Genomic DNA, 15,868 nt, shown 5'->3' on the forward strand with positions numbered 1-15,868 from the left:
CATTAATAGGCCTCAGCATATCAAATGCATAGGGATACCTGCAGAGCCATTTTAGTAGCGAACTGCAGTGTGTTTGTTTTGTAGGTAAAGAATAAGCCATCTTAAAAAAAAAATACCTTAGCCATCTTAGAAATGGCATCTTCTTTAGCTGTGACAAGACTGTTTGGTTAGACCTCACCTGTTTGGCCACTACCTCTGTGCTACTCGCCAGGGGAAGGTAGACTGGCAAGTGGGGTTGTGTGAGGCTGAGCAATTATTTCCCATCCATTGCCAAATCCCAGGCCTGCTCCATTGTACAGCTTCAGGGGACACCATTTTCATGTGTGCTTCACGTGTCTCCTGCTTCGCTCCCTGGAGTGCACCCCTGGGGGGCTTGCTGGCGTTGTGCTTTGTGGTGGGCCTGCCCTTCTAGTACTAATCCCCCTGCTGTATCCGCTCGGTGCTGGATTTGATGCCCTGTCTTGGTTAATGGTCCCATCAAAACCAGAGACTCGGGCACAAGCCTCCATTGCTTCTTTCCCTCACTTTTCTCACCAAATCTGGTTAGTTTTCTCCTCCTAAAGTAGATGGGCTGTCGTCTCTTTCTCCTGGCAACTTCCACCTCTGATCCCAGCTTGCCTACCGAAGCCATTGTGAGAGCTTCCTGAGGGGTCCCTGAGCTATCATCCCCTACAGTGCCGCCAGAGCGATTGCTCAGAAGGGGAGCTCTGACCATGCCATTTCTTTGTTTAAAAAAATCCAGAAACACACCTCAGTGGATGCTGTCTACAACATAAAGTCCAAGTTCCGTAGCAAGCCTTCCAACACCTGCGGTGTATGACTTTTGAGTTCTAGATAGTTGTCTATATGTACCTGCTCTCCTTGATAGCATGTCCCTGTACTCATTGCGTTTGACTGGAATGCGCTCACTGTCTCGGCCTAGGTGTGTCGTCATCTGGACGTTTTCCTAATCCTCCAGACCAGCATCATTTTCCCTGGGACCGCATCAGACTCTTTCCTATTGCAGTGTTATACTATTCTGTAAAGATCTGATTCTGTGTTTTTCTTGCTCTAAAGCCTTTTATTTAACTCCTGGATGCCTGGGACCTTTTGTTTCCAGCTTCCAGCCTAATGCCACGCACGCAGTGGGTATTTCATAAATGTCCATTGAAATGAACTATGCAGCTATGGACAGTCCTGTAGCTGCACGTGAAAGGTTTCAAGGAACCAGAGGTGCGTTCACTGCTCTTGCTGAGATTGCCTCTTGAGGCCTCCTAGCGGCTTGGGGGCAGAACAGGTAACGCAGAAAGACGCGGCGCCGCCCCAGGATAATCCGCCTATCAACCCTCAGATTGCCTGCTGCCAAGTACCAAGGATTAGAACCTGAAGAAGCAACAGTCTTCTTTATTTCCTTTGTGAAAATGAGTTTATTCTTTGCACCTTTTGTTTACTTGCTGATACTCTTAGAAACAGCATCGTTTCACAGGACAAGGTCTAGAGCTGCATCATCCACTGTGGTAGCCACTGTTCACATGTAGCTCTTTAAATTTAGTTTTAAAGTAATTAAAATGAAATAAAAATAAAAATTTGGCTTCTCAGCCAGTAGCCACATTTCAAATGCTTTAATAGGTACCTGTGGCTAGTAGCTGCTAAATCCATGGGTGGCACAGATAACAGAAGAGTTCTTTCGTCACAGAAATTTCTATTGGCTAGTGCTTGTCTGTAGTAGTAGTTGTTGGCAGTTAAGATCGAGGCATTAAAGTGCAGCTATGTTAGGAAAGCCACCAATTTATGACACGTATTGTTACTGAATCCCTTGTACTAACCATAGTCAAAGATAGGCCTTTTCAACCACTATTGGGAAGTATTCTGTGTTTGATACAGGTACTAGTTGTTACTGGCCTGTCTTGCAAATGCTATGGTAAAAGGAAATTTTGAGTGCTTGAGAAGGCCTCAGACACTCTGGTCTAGTTAAAGAGGAAGCTAAGGCTTCACAAAGTAAACTGGCCAGAGCTCTCGGCTTCTTACCCACAGCCCAGTCTGCTGTTCTGCAGCACTTCTTAAGCTGCGTCCTCTGTGATTGATGCCAACGGATTAAAAAGGATGGCTTAAAAAAAAGTCCTTTAATCTCAGGGGGTTGAACGGTTTCCTCATGATAGCAGGTAATGATCCCTGAGCCTTGGTGAAATCAATGCTGCTAATAAAAACGAAGTACTCCCCAAGACCCTGTTATTGTGTCTCACTTTTTTATAGATTCTAAGGAAGTCAGTTGTTGCTGAATGCTCCATAATTATGAAAAGAATCTTACTCTTTGCATATGGGAAGATATCCTGTCTTCATTATGACTTTTTCAAGGTTGAATAATCCTGACTGCACCTGGTTGCAGCTAGTAACTTTGGGGGGAATGTAATCTTTGTTTACCATAATCTTTTTGTGGCAAATGAGGCATAAACAGTGTCAAATGTGTTGCATGAAGTGTGATATTAGTTTGACTGTAAAATGAGCTATTTGAATCTGTGAATCCAATATTAGGGTCTTTATTTTTCTTTGCATAGAATTTTGTTTCTTTGTCTCTGACTGTTGTGAGGATGACGTTTAATTTTCTGAGCTCCTGTGATTTTTTTCTTTTTTAATCATTCCCCACAGTCCTCCCTTCCCTCTCCCCTTCTCCCCCACCCAGCTGAAAATCACACAACTCTTTTAAGAATTTTAATCATCTGCATAAATGAAATTTTTTAGATGGTCTTATTTCCACTAGAACGAGTGACAAAAGGAAGCACTGATGAGCTATCTTGTGAAACTGGAGTAATTGGCCTTGGAACAGTCCCCTTTGCATGTGCCAGAATTTTCTTAGTGTCTCAGACAAGTGGCTATGTTGAGTGGCTATGTTGATTACTGCTGTCTAATTATGCACAGAGCTCCGAGTTTTGCACAGTGGCCATCCTTTAGGTTGACAAACCTCTGGAGTCCTTTCTTGATGTCCAGTCTTCGTGAAGAGTGACTTGACGTCTGTCTAGAAAGGCTTGTTTTGACTTTGTGGTGTACGTTATATGGGAATCTCAAAAGGAGCCTGTCTGCTGATTGGGTTACTAGATCATTTGTCAAATAGGAATAGAAGAAAAACGAACCTGTTAAGCACCACCTATCGAGATTTTTAAGTAGTGAGTTAGATAAAAAGGGTAAAATAGTAGATAGTAGTTGAGCCCTATTATGAGATACTTATTATATGGAGTAGGATACATGAGGTCTATTACCTTTTTCTCCAAATGCAATTTTACATCTAGAAAAATACTGATGTATCGTACATAGTTATTCTTACGCATGAATGTGAATGTTTATTCTTAAGTACAAGTGCCAAAAAGCAAGTGTTCTCACACTTCACAAGACGTTTATTTTTATTTTAAAATTTTTTAGATGTTTGTTTATTTTTGAGAGAGAGAGGGAGGGAGAGCACACACACACACAAGTAGGGGAAGGGCAGAGGGAGTGGGGGACAAAGGATCCAAAGTGCGCCTGGGCTGACAGCAGTGAGCCCAAAGTGGGGCTTGAACTCATGAGCCACAAGATGATGGTCTGAGCAAAAGTCAGATGCTCTGCCGACTCAGTCACCCAGGTGCCCCCACAAGGTTTAAATAGGAGATTTGTTGGAGAACAGTTTGCTTTTTTATTTGGTTTCTCTTAATCTGGGTAATCGTGGTTCTAGGGAAGTTTTTTTTTTCCTTACACCGATCTAGGGTATTTCTTTAATTTCTGAGGTTATGTCTACATTGACCTGGGATGTCTCCCTACTTCCCCAGGGGTTTCTACTTAACCTGGAGTGTCTCAGTAGTTCCCCAGGTGTGGATACTCAGACTTGGGGTGTCTCCCCAGTAAACTGAAGTTTGTCTCCATTTACCTGGGATGTCTCTAATGCTAGGGAAAATGTTTATACCAAGTTAGAGAATCATTCTGTCCCCTGTCATCTCAGTGGTCACATTTTACTAGTGTGATATTGTTGTTTGGCCTAAGTATTGTGTAAAGGAATTGGGGTGGGGAGTGGGCAGCAGATGCAAATTTACTGTAAAAAGTGGTGTGTCATGAAGGCATGAATGTGTGGACACATTCAGTGAGCTTTTATACTGCACCTTTAATGTGATGTAACTGAAATACTTCTTTTCTCACCATTTTCCCTTACTCTCTTAGGTGTGGTATTTCTGTTTGGCAAAGTTTGGATTGCATCTGCCAAAACCCACGTGAGCTGTTGTGTCATGGTGAAAAACATCGAGCGAACACTCTACTTCCTTCCCCGTGAAATGGTAATCATTAGTGGTTACCCTCTAATTCTAAGCACATTGTGTGTTCTGCCACCAACCATATTCTTCAACGGGGCTGTGACTTATCCAAAGTTATTAAGCCTTGATGCTTCCTTTTTGCTGCTTGCCTTGAGACCACCGGTTGTCAGCAGCTCCATTAGAGGTTGGGAAAAATGAGGTTGAGAAAATGGAGTAAAACTGGTTTTTTCATGGGTATTCAAATGAGCGTTTTAGTATATAATGCTGTCTTCTCCTCAACCCCTCATTTCCATTCTAATCGCGGTTGGGAATATATGGCTCTAAAATGTCCCCGGGCATTTGGCCCAATTTTCATGCTTTTGCTCTGTAGGTAGCAGTACCCTTTCTTCCACAGCCATTCAGCCAGGTCAGCTCCATTTGCTCTTCCTTTTTAAATTGAGACTTAACATCCACACTCCCGTCCCAACCCCAACCTCTCCCCTGAGATCTCAGCTGAACTGGGAAGCTTCTTAGTCAGGATTTACAACACTATTCTCTCATTTTGTAGGATCAGTCATTTTTATCTGATGTGCTTTTATGATGCCATTGGGGGGATTGGGCATTGGGTTTAGTACCATTTTGGGTTCTCTTCATATCTTTCAATTCATCTCTCTATAAGAGTGTTCTTTTAAATGTTTAAATGGCTGAAGATGAAAATTGTATGAGATTTGGGTTTCTGGTTGTTGAAAAGATCTCATATATAGATATTTTTTTTTCCTTTCTCTTTTCTCCCCATGGGAGAGCAGAAAATTGATCTGAATACAGGAAAAGAAACAGAAACTCCAGTTACAATGAAGGATGTTTATGATGAATTTGATGAGAAAATAGCAGCAAAATATAAAATTATGAAGTTCAAGTCTAAGGTTTGTATTTGGTGATAATTTTTTCCAGCATGGTTTATTAGTTGTTTTTGTTAAGTCAGGAAATGAAGTTATTCTGTAATTTCTTTGTGCAGAATGGGTTTTTTGTGGCTATAATTCATGGAATGGAAATTTCATAGATACCAATGTAAAACTGGTATGTTAGATTTGTAAAAAAATTTTTTTTGTCTTTAAATTACTTAAAAAATAATTTTCATGAATTTGACTAGATAGGTAACATAGCGAAGTAATTGTTTCCAAAACTTGGCAGCATGTTTCGTGTTCTTTTTCTGAAATGTAAAGAAACTGTTCTGTTCTTTTATTTTTTTTTTTATTAGTTTTAGTTACTGGCAAGTCGTTTTGGTCAGAAGATTAAGGTGTTATATTTAAAAATTGGGGACTATAGTGCTATTTCTGATAAGATAAAAATATTCTATTTATGTGTTACATATGGATTGGCCTTGATTTAGTGAAATCAGTGATATCTTTAACCATCATCATAGGAGATCATAGCTCAGCATACTTTTACAGTGATTTCAGCAAAGGGAGGATTGAGTTACCGATGATAAGGTGACTGTTCTTAACTATTTGAGCTGGAATTATGGCTGATGGATCAGTCCTGTAAAATTCTAAAAATAGTGTGGTATAATGGTGAAGAGTGTATAGTTGGTTGAGCGGCTTTGGCTCAGGTCATGACCTCACAGTGGGTTCGAGCCCCGCATCGGGCTCTGTGCTGACAGCTAGCTGAGAGCCTGGAGCCTGCTTCAGATTCTGTCTCCCTCTCTCTCTCTCTCTCTGCCCCTTCCCTGCTTATGCTGTCTGTCTCAAAAATAAATAAAACATTAAAAAAAAATTAAGTCCTAGCCCTACCACTTTGTTGTGTGTGACCTTGGATAAGGGCTGCGTGACTTCTCTGGGCCTGTTTGTTCACCTGAGAAATGGGGCCCTCTTTCAAGGCTTGTTGGAAGAGTTAAGTCACTTAATTCATGTTAGATGATTAGAACAGTCCTTGGTACTTAATAACAAGCACTAATAAATAGGAGATATAATTTTAATACTAGTTAGTAATTTTTCCAGCAAGATAGAATTGGTTAATATCAAAGAGTAGCAAATGATTTAATACATTAACATTATAAAAATTTTTAATCTTTTATTGCCTTTCTTGAATGCAAATATTTCTAAGTTCTCTAGTATCTAAGATAACTTTAGCATTTTGTCACTGGGTATTTTAGGCCTAGTTGAAAGGGGAAGGGGTGCCCTTTTGGCTTTACTGACTTTTGTGTTCTATCAGGATACTAGGTTCTTCAGTGTTGAATAAAGGGGCATGTGTTGTATGTGTAATGCTTGTCATTTTAATTTGTGAAGGTTTTGGGTTAATGATTTTTATTTTTATATATTTTTTGCCTGTCCCCTCCCCCTCCTGTCTCCAGCAAGTGGAAAAGAATTATGCTTTTGAGATACCTGATGTTCCAGAAAAATCTGAGTACTTGGAAGTTAGATATGCAGTAAGTCAAAATTACTGGGGTTTGGTTGAGAATGACATTCCTCTGTTTTTGAAATTTCAACTGGCTTTCAATTAGGAGTATTGCAGGGCTTCTCAAGCCCACAGTTCATTGAGGTGGGCTTACAGTAATGAATAATTAAAATGGATCAAATTAATTTAAGCACGTAGAACACCGGTTATGCTGCCTGTCTCAGGCTTTCAAGTATGCATCTTTAAATAAATCAGTTGAGACTGCACAACCGCTTGTCAAGTGGAGTGAAGGCCACATCGTTAGTCTGTTGGAGTGTCCCTTTTGAGCAGCGAAAAGGTGAGAGAGGACCGTCGGTAGCGTCGCTGTAGTGCTGCTCTTGCTCCTGTGATAGGCAAGGTCATTGCTCTGGGATGTTAATTAACGGGGCCTTAACCTCTTTTTACCTTTTGTTCTAGAGTTTTGATCTGGTGATGTCGGAAAAGGGAAACTTTTAAGAAATGGTTCTGACAGTGGTGGTGAAAAGTTGCCTGGGAGCATTTTGAATGAGTTCCACTCTCTTACTTTCATTTCTCTAATGGAGTGGTACTTATTGGGCTGTTCTTTATCAGTAAGGCACGTGTGGCTCTGGACAGAAATCCTCTTTTCGGGGAGCTTCTTGGCCTATTTTTTCTTCTAATGGGTGCCATCAAGATGCATTATTTTGTCATTGTGAATTGTTTTTGTGTCCTACTGTGAATTGTTTGGGATTTCATTTGTTGCAAATTACATTTCATATATATCAAAGGAATTTCTTCCGGTGGTTCTAGAGAGGCTTTTGTTTATTTCAAATATAGACTTCAGAAAATGTGAAGTAGTGGTTTTAAACCAAAAAGAGTTCTTTTTTCTTCTTTGCCTTTTTCAGGCCGAAATGCCACAGCTTCCTCAGGATTTGAAAGGAGAAACTTTTTCTCATGTATTTGGGACCAACACATCCAGCCTGGAAATGTTCTTGATGAACAGAAAGATCAAAGGACCTTGTTGGCTTGAAGTAAAAAATCCACGTAAGGAAAAATTTACATTCAGAAAGTTAAATTGCCAGTAGGGTGATTTTTAGAAGTTAAGGAATTGGTCTATTTATTGTAGTGTGTCCACATCCTTTTTTATGTTCGTTTCCTAAAGGTTTTCCTTGAGGGAGCGTAGGGAACCTGCTTGCAGCTACTTCATCGCTGCAGTGCCTGGCTGTTTAGTGGGAGGGAGGCCTCGGTGAGACTGGGTGCCCGCTGCCTGCATCCGTCTTTGTGCCGCTCTTGGCCTGTCCTTCCCGGCCTGCTGCCGGTGCTGCCTGTTGTGCGTGGTGCACTGCTGGCCTCTGACGGAGGGGAAGCATCATCGCCCGGTGCGGGCGGTGCTCATTGGCTTTATTACATGATGCTTTCCAGTATTTGCATCTGTGATACTCTGTTTTGTTTTCATGCATCTTTTAAAAATGTTTGGTGATTCCTTCAGGATAGTGTTTTTTTTTTTTCTTTTTAAAGCCTGTTTTGGGTCCTGGATTCTTCAGAAAATCAGATGAAAGCTGTGGACCTTTTTCCCAAGAAGATGAATATAGGTGTACATATACAACACACACACACACAGAGCTTTGCATACAGTCCAATAATTTAGCTTGTTTTTAGTGAGATGATGTAATAAGACATTCTTATTAGAATATGGGATTGAAGACTATCTCAGTTAATCACAGATGTCTTAATTATAGTTGTTTTCCTTTTTCAACAAATGGCTATTGATCCGTTGTATCTATTCTCTTTCAGAGCTCTTGAATCAGCCAGTCAGTTGGTGTAAAGTTGAGGCAATGGCCTTGAAACCAGACCTGGTGAATGTGATTAAAGATGTTGGTCCTCCTCCAATCGTAGTTATGTCCTTGAGCATGAAGACAATGCAGAATTCAAAGACCCATCAGAATGAGGTAATGAAATAGGGCAGATTTTTGTGTGTATGTCTGAGATGCAATACTTGCTTGAACTTGTACAGCTGTTCTATGAGGGAAAATTGCTTTTTCTGGAGGGAAAGAGTACTGATGCACTACCAAACTCCATTTTGGACAATGAATTGAATGTGTTGGGGGTTTTCTTTAAAGATTTAAATTACTGGACTTATTTTTATATTTTGTTTTTTGAAATTTTTATTTTGGGGAACTTTAAGTGGACTTGGAATAATGTAATGAATTCCCATATACCAGTTACTCATACTCATTGGTTAGCAAGATTTTGTCACACTTGTTCCGCTCCCTCCCCTGACTTTAATTCTTGTTGAAGTATTTTATTTTTTCATTTTTTTAGTAAATTTTTTAGCATATTTTTTAAGTTTGTTTATTTTGAGAGAGTATGTGTGCAAGCAAGCTTGAGGAGGAGCAGAGAGAAAGAGAATTCCAAGCAGGCTCTGGGCTATCAGCCCAGAGTCTGATGTGGGGCCCAAATTCATGAACCGTGAGATCCCTCCCATCCTCTTTTATCAGTGACATTGACTTATTTAAGATTCTTTGTTGTCTCATAGAATGTCACATTTTCTGTGTGTGTTTGCTTCCTGGTGTCATTGGACTTCCTTTATACCAGTGGTTGACCCAAGTATGGCTTATGAACACATGCAGCCCACCACCTGTTTTCGTAAATAAAGTCATTGGAAGACCTCATGTCTGTTCATTTATGTATGCCGCTACAGTGGCAGAGTTAGTAGTCATGATAGTGGCCATGTGACCTGAAAGCCTAAAATATTTAGTCAGAACAAGTGTGCTGGCCCCTGCTAATGACTGCTAAAAATTGATCTGATTCAGTTTTGACTTTTTAAGTCAGTATACTTTATAGGTGATATGATGTATTTCATGTTGCATTATATATCAGCAGGCATATTAGGTCTGGTTAAGCTACTGTTAGTGGGGCTACGATTGATTAGTGAGTTCAAGTTTTCATCTAAAGGGAATTTTTAAAAAATTTATTTTACAGAGAGGGAGTATGAGCAGGGGAAAGGACAGAGAGTCTTTAAAAAAAATTTTTTTTTTAATGTTTATTTGAGAGAGTGCACAGGTGCAAGTTGGGGAGGGGCAGAGAGCAAGAGGTCAGAGGATCTGAAGCCTGCTCTGTGCTGACAGCAGAGAGCCCCTGAGCCCAAGTGGGATGCTCCACCAGCTGAGCCACCCAGGCGCCCTGAGAGAGAGAATCCAGTCAGTGTGGAGCCCACTGTGGGACTGGATCCCACGGCCCAGGAATCATGACCTGAGCCAAAATCAAGAGTTGGACACTCAACCAACTGAGCCACCCAGGAGCCCCCTAAAGGAGGGGTTCTTAACATTGACACTATTAATGTTTTGGTATGAATGATTCATTGTTGTGAGGGCTCTTCTGTGCCTTGTGTGATGTTTAGCAGTATCCCTGGCCTCTACCTGATGCCATGTAGCAGCTCCTCATCCCCCTAGTGGTGACAACCAAAAATGCCTCCACACATCTCCAAATGTCCCGGGGCGGGGGGGGGGGGGGGGGGGGGGGGGGGGGGGGGGGGGGGGGGGGGGGGGGGAAAGCAAACTTGTTCTCATTTGAGAACCACTGATCTAATGCCTTTCCCTTTTTATTTACTTGAATTATTTCATTAGGAGTTGTAAAGCAGTGTTCTAATTCTGTCATCTTTTCTGTGTTTATTAGTTAAATATATAAATTATTAGAATGTTTATTAATTGAATTTTTCTGTAAAATTAACTTTTCCTCATTAACCAGCACTGTTTGGTTATGATGCAGTAGTATGTACAGGAAAGATGAGATAAATGTGTACTTCCTTCTCTTTCATTGCCAATTTTCTGAGTAGGAAGTTGGGTGCCTGTATCACATACAGTGCTGATGAGGGATTTGTTTGTTTTTGTTATTACTTATATTTTGCTTTCTATTTTATGGAATATTATGAACTCATGGGTGTTATATTTACTCATTATATTTCAGTCTCTTGTATTCATTATTGTTATTTTTGATGCTTAAACTTGTCTTTGGTCAGTGGGAGTATCTTATGTTTGCTTCTGAATCCTTTTGACATTGAAGGAGATGTTTTTTTAACAGTAGCCTTTAGGCATTTTTACTCTGAATTTTTAAAATTTCTTTTTCATGTTTATTTGTTTTTGAGAGAGAGGGACAGAGAGCATGCAGGGGAGGGGCAGAGAGAGAGAGGGAGACGCAGAATCCCAAGTAGGCTCTAGGCTCTGAGCTGTCAGTATGGAGCCTGACATGGGGTTTGAACCCAACAAACTGCATGGTCACAACCGGACCCAAAGTTGGATGCTTAACCGACTGAGCCACCCAGGTGACCCAAAACTTATCTTTTAAAGTAGTGGTTCTTGGGGCACCTGGATGGCTCAGTGGGTTGAGCATCTGACTCTTCATTTCGTCTAGGTCATGATCTCAGGGTTGTGGGATTGAGCCCTGTGTCGAGCTGTGTGCTGAGGGTGGAGCACGCTTAAGATTCTCTCTCACTCTCACTCTCTCAAATAAAAAAAATAAAGTAGTTGTTGTTAAAGGGTGAGATTTTGTCCTTTAGGGAACATTTGGCCATGTCTGGAGGTAGTTTTGGTTGTCACAACTCGGAGGTGGAGGGTGGTGGTATTGGCAGTCAGGGATATGGCTAAATATCCCACAGTGACCACAACAGCCCCCATAACAAAGAATTGTTTGGCCAAAAATGTACGTAGCGCTGAGGTTGAGAAACCATGTTTTAGAAATACATGCTGAAATATTTCTAGATAAAGTGATGTCTGGCTTTTGCGTCAGAATAGTCTGGGTGGAAGCAGGAAGTGGATAGGGATATTGATGAGTTGATAATTGAAGGTGCATGATGGGTATATGGAAGTTGATCTTTATTTTTTTCTCATAGTAAATTTGAATGAATGAATGAATGAATGGGAGATATTTTCTGCAGTGCAGATACCTCCTAGAGCCTTCTGATGGCCTCCTAAGGGTTTAGATTAGATGGTTAATCAAGTTGTTCACTCAGCAAATGTTCCTAAACCATGTACTAGATGGAATACTTGTGACTCTTCCAGGTAGTGGAAGAGAGAGATATTAGCCCCATAGAAATAGATGTAAAACTTACAAAGGTTAGATGTGCTCTGGGGAGCATATGATAAAGGAAGCTGCCCTCGCCTGGGAGGCCAGAGGGTGTCACTGGTCAGGGAAGCTTCTTGGGATGCTCTGAGGATGAAGCCCTGTGGCAGAATGAAGGCACCAAGACAGGGCAGCAGGAGAAATCTGAGTTGCAGTTGAGACAAAGGTATCCGCCAATCCCAGGGAGCTCTGGAGTCGGGGTGAGCCTCCAGAGTTGCTCTGAGTTGTGGTAGGAGGTTTGGGCCTTCATTAGCACCGTCCTCTCCCTCCGATGCACCAGGTCGTGGACTGCTCCCAGAGACTCCTCTGTGAGGGTCACTCTCCAGGACACTGGAGGGCTCTTGTCCTAGAGAGGACTTCTGGGTGACACACCACAGCATTCACTCCAGCAGTCTTTTCTAAAGGAGCAGAGCCGGACCTTGAGTACTGGTGGGTGAGTAGGAGTTTCCTAGGCACAGAGAATGGGCTCCTTTCCCCAGGGGCAGCCTGGTTTCTCCAGCACAGCGCCACAGGAAGCCGTTACTGGTGCCGGCAGAGAGCAGGGGGGGGGGGGCACTGAGGGAGGCCACTACATGAGTGCATTGATGTAATACATTAAAATCTCGATATGAAAATGCTAAGAAATAGAAAAGACAGGTCCTAGTAACCCCCCAGTCCTCAGCAACAACCACTGTTAACATTTTTGTGTATTTCTTTTCTGCCTTCTTTCACTGCATATTTTACTAAAGAATTTGATTTTACCGTAGATGTGATTTGATTTTGTTATTTTCTAAAGAGTTTCCCCTATGCTTATACTGTTGCTAATCACACTAGCAGTACTTGCCATTTATGCAAAACTTAGGAGGTAAACTTTTTTTAAAAGTAATCTCTACACTGGTCCTAGAACTTGAACTCAGGACCCTGAGATCATGAGTTGCGTGCCAGAAACTACAGATTTTAAAAAGAAAATGAAGAGTACTCACAATCCACCTTCCCTAGCTTTGTCCATTGTTGACATCCTCCACGTTATTTATGACAGAGAGAGAGACAGAGCATGAGTTGGAGAGGGGCGGGGCGAGAGAGAGAGAGAGAGAGAGAGAGAGAGAGAGAGGGAGGGAGGGAGGGAGGGAGAGAGGGAGACACAGAATTGGAAGTAGGCTCCAGGCTCCAAGCTGTCAGCACAGATCCTGACATGGGGCTTGAACCCATGAGCGAGATCATGACGTGAGCTAAAGTTGGACGCTCAACCAACTGAGCCACCCAGGCGCCCCATCCTCCACATTATTGGTTATACGTATCTATAGCTTGCTTTTTTTTTTTTTACCATTTTGCATTTTTTAATTAATGATTTATTACCAAGTTGGTTTCCATATAACACCCAGTGCTCTTCCCTAGAAGTGTCCCTCTCCATGATCATCACCCCTCTTCCGCTTCCCCCCTCCCTCTTCAGCCCTCAGTTTATTCTCAGCATTCAAAGGTCTCTCATGATTTGCCTTACTCCCTCTCCCCAACTCTTTTCCTCCCCTTTCCCCTTCCCACGGTCCCCTGTTAGGTTTCTCCTGTTAGACCTATGAGTGACAACATATGGTATCTGTCCTTCTCTGCTTGACTTATTTCGCTTAGCATGACATCCTCGAGGTCCATCCACTTTGCTACAAATGGCCAATTTCATTCTTCCTCATTGCCATGTAATACTCCATTGTGTATATATACCACATCTTCTTGATCCACTCATCAGGTGATGGACATTTAGGCTCCTTCCATGGTTTGGCTATTGTTGACAGTGCCGACTATAGCTTGCTTCTTAAAAGCGTGAGTCTTTAAACATCACTTACTTGTTTCCGTGGAGATTCCTGGCCTGGGGGTTCAGCGCCCTGAGCTCCAGTTCCAGGTCAGATGTTAATAGTTGTTAATCTCCCTCCTTTCCCCTTCTATTTTCTCTGTTTGATTTGTTTAAATACTTTGACAATAAAAAGTTAAAATATGGACTGAAATATGTATCTTTTACTATTCTTGGTGGATGTGGTGAGAACGCAGAGTGCATAGTAGGTGTCTGGTAAGTAACCTTTTCCCTCTTTGATTTGCAGATTATTGCTGTGGCAGCTTTGGTCCATCACAGGTTTGAGCTGGACCGAGCGCCCCCGCAGCCTCCCTTTCAGTCACACTTCTGTGGTACGTATTTGTTGTACTCGCGGCTTGATTGTAGTTTTTCTTCTTCTTTTCTCCAGCTGTTGGATCAGTAACTCTGTTTTTGATGTTTTCAAGAGTAGTTAGTGTATATTGTTAAAGAATTTTTTTGTTTTTGGTCAGCTGTGGACATTGAGTTTTATTGGCGTCGTGGCTTCTATTCAGTTAGTTTATTTTGATTGAGGAGAAGTTGGGAGGCGGTTTGACATCTCTTTTCTGTTCCCGTGATTATTCTGTTGGGGCACTCTAGTTTTCTTTCTTGGGTCAGAATTGTGCTATCAGTATTTGCTTTGCATAATGTCACTGTAAAAGCCCATCGTAGCAGCCTGAGCAGTGTTCTGTGTGGTGAGGCAATATGCCAAGGCATAAAGGAATGTCTGCCTATTTGGGAGGAATTCTATTCATATCACATTGAAATTGGATTGTGTTATGCATAAAATTCAGTTGGTGTAATTGTCACACAGAAATCTGCAGGCCATGAGTCAGTCTCCAAGGAGGATTCTGACCTATTCCATGTCGAAAGCTTGGCCAGGTAAATAACTGTTTTTTTTTTTTTTTTTTTTTTTTTTTGTAAAGAAGAAAGAGCCATAACATTATTATCTGTCATGCTTCCTGAAATCTTTTCCAGTCTAGAACCAACAGTTAACTGGGGGCAGCATTGCCTGTCTGGTTTTGTGGGTATTAGGAAAGTGGGACTAGGAAAGCAAGCAGAGAAGGAAGTATCATGTATTATTACTGTGAAGTTTCACTCTTTAAGCGGCGGCGTGAAATACACAGAAGAAAATGATGGTGAGGCTATCCTGGAAAATATGTGGAGGAGAGCAGTCAGCAGTTAGCTCATTTCAGCCTGTTATTTATCCACCTGCTTGGTGTCTGTCATGGTGTGAACAGCTATTGTGAATGGCAAAGAACTTAAAGTATAGTGAGGGAAGCTTTGGTCATCTTTCATTTTCTAACTTTGAGAAGGTTGGAGTTCCTTCATTGTGCCCTGGTTAAGGCTTTGTGGTGATGGATCCATTCTGACTTTGATGGAAGATGTTTCATCAAAGTAGCTTTAACAGTTAATAGGGACTTAGGGTTCTGTGCATGGTTTTTCCTTTTTTTTTTTTTAGATCTAATCTTTTAAACTTTTTTAAATTTGTGGTATAATTGACGTATAACATTATTTTAGTTTTAGGTGTGCACCATAACAACTCGATAATTATATGTATTGTGAAATAATCACCACAATAAGTCTAGTCAGCATCTGTCATCCTGGTTTGAAAATGGTTTTTCTTGTAATGAGAAATTTTCAGATTTACTCTCTTAGCAACTTTCAAACATCTAGTATGGTATTATTAACTCTAGTAACCATGCTGTACATTACATCTCTGAAGTTTGTACCTTTTGACTGTTTTCACCCAGCTCCTTTCCCCTACCCTCTGCCACATCTTGCCCCACCTCTGGCAATCATCAGTCTGTTATCTGTATCTGTGATCTCATTTTGCTTTTGTTTTTTTTAGATTGCACGTATAAGTGAGGTCATACAGTATTTATTTTTCTGTCTGACTTACTTAGTGTAATAACCCTCATGGTCTTTCCATGTTGTCGCAAATGGCAAAGTTTCCTTATTTTTTTAAATTTTATTTTAGAGCGAGAGAGCGAGCATGTGCAAGCAGGGAAGAGGGACAGAGGGGGAAAGACAGAATCTTAAGCAGACTCCACACTGAGCTCCGACACAGGGCTCAGTCCCATGACCCTGGGATCAGGACCTGAGCCAAAATCAAGAGTCAGATGCTTAACCGACTGAGCCACCCAAGTGCTCCAAGATTTCCTTTTTTTTTTTTAATGGCCGACTAATATTCCATTGTATAAATATGCTACTTCTCTTTGTTCATTCATTCATTGATTAGCACTTAGGTTGCTTCCATTTCCTGGCCCTTGTAAATCATGTTGCAGTGAACATGGTGGTGGAGAGTTAGTGA

The 15,868-nt window shown here is 41.4% G+C and overlaps 1 protein-coding gene across 2 annotated transcripts in view; it reads left to right on the forward strand.

The window, feature by feature from the left end:
- POLA1 (DNA polymerase alpha 1, catalytic subunit) overlaps positions 1-15,868 on the forward strand; it is a 302,841-nt gene that overhangs the window by 20,531 nt on the left and 266,442 nt on the right. For both annotated transcript variants that reach the window (XM_029930723.1, XM_029930724.1), the window contains exons 11-16: positions 4,162-4,274; positions 5,036-5,152; positions 6,580-6,654; positions 7,526-7,664; positions 8,415-8,569; positions 13,805-13,889. In XM_029930723.1, coding sequence (XP_029786583.1) covers positions 4,162-4,274; positions 5,036-5,152; positions 6,580-6,654; positions 7,526-7,664; positions 8,415-8,569; positions 13,805-13,889 — 684 coding nt within the window. The remainder of the gene's footprint in view (positions 1-4,161; positions 4,275-5,035; positions 5,153-6,579; positions 6,655-7,525; positions 7,665-8,414; positions 8,570-13,804; positions 13,890-15,868) is intronic.

The sequence above is a fragment of the Suricata suricatta genome, chromosome X (assembly GCF_006229205.1).
Source record: "Suricata suricatta isolate VVHF042 chromosome X, meerkat_22Aug2017_6uvM2_HiC, whole genome shotgun sequence".
Classification (NCBI taxonomy): Eukaryota; Metazoa; Chordata; class Mammalia; order Carnivora; family Herpestidae; genus Suricata; species Suricata suricatta.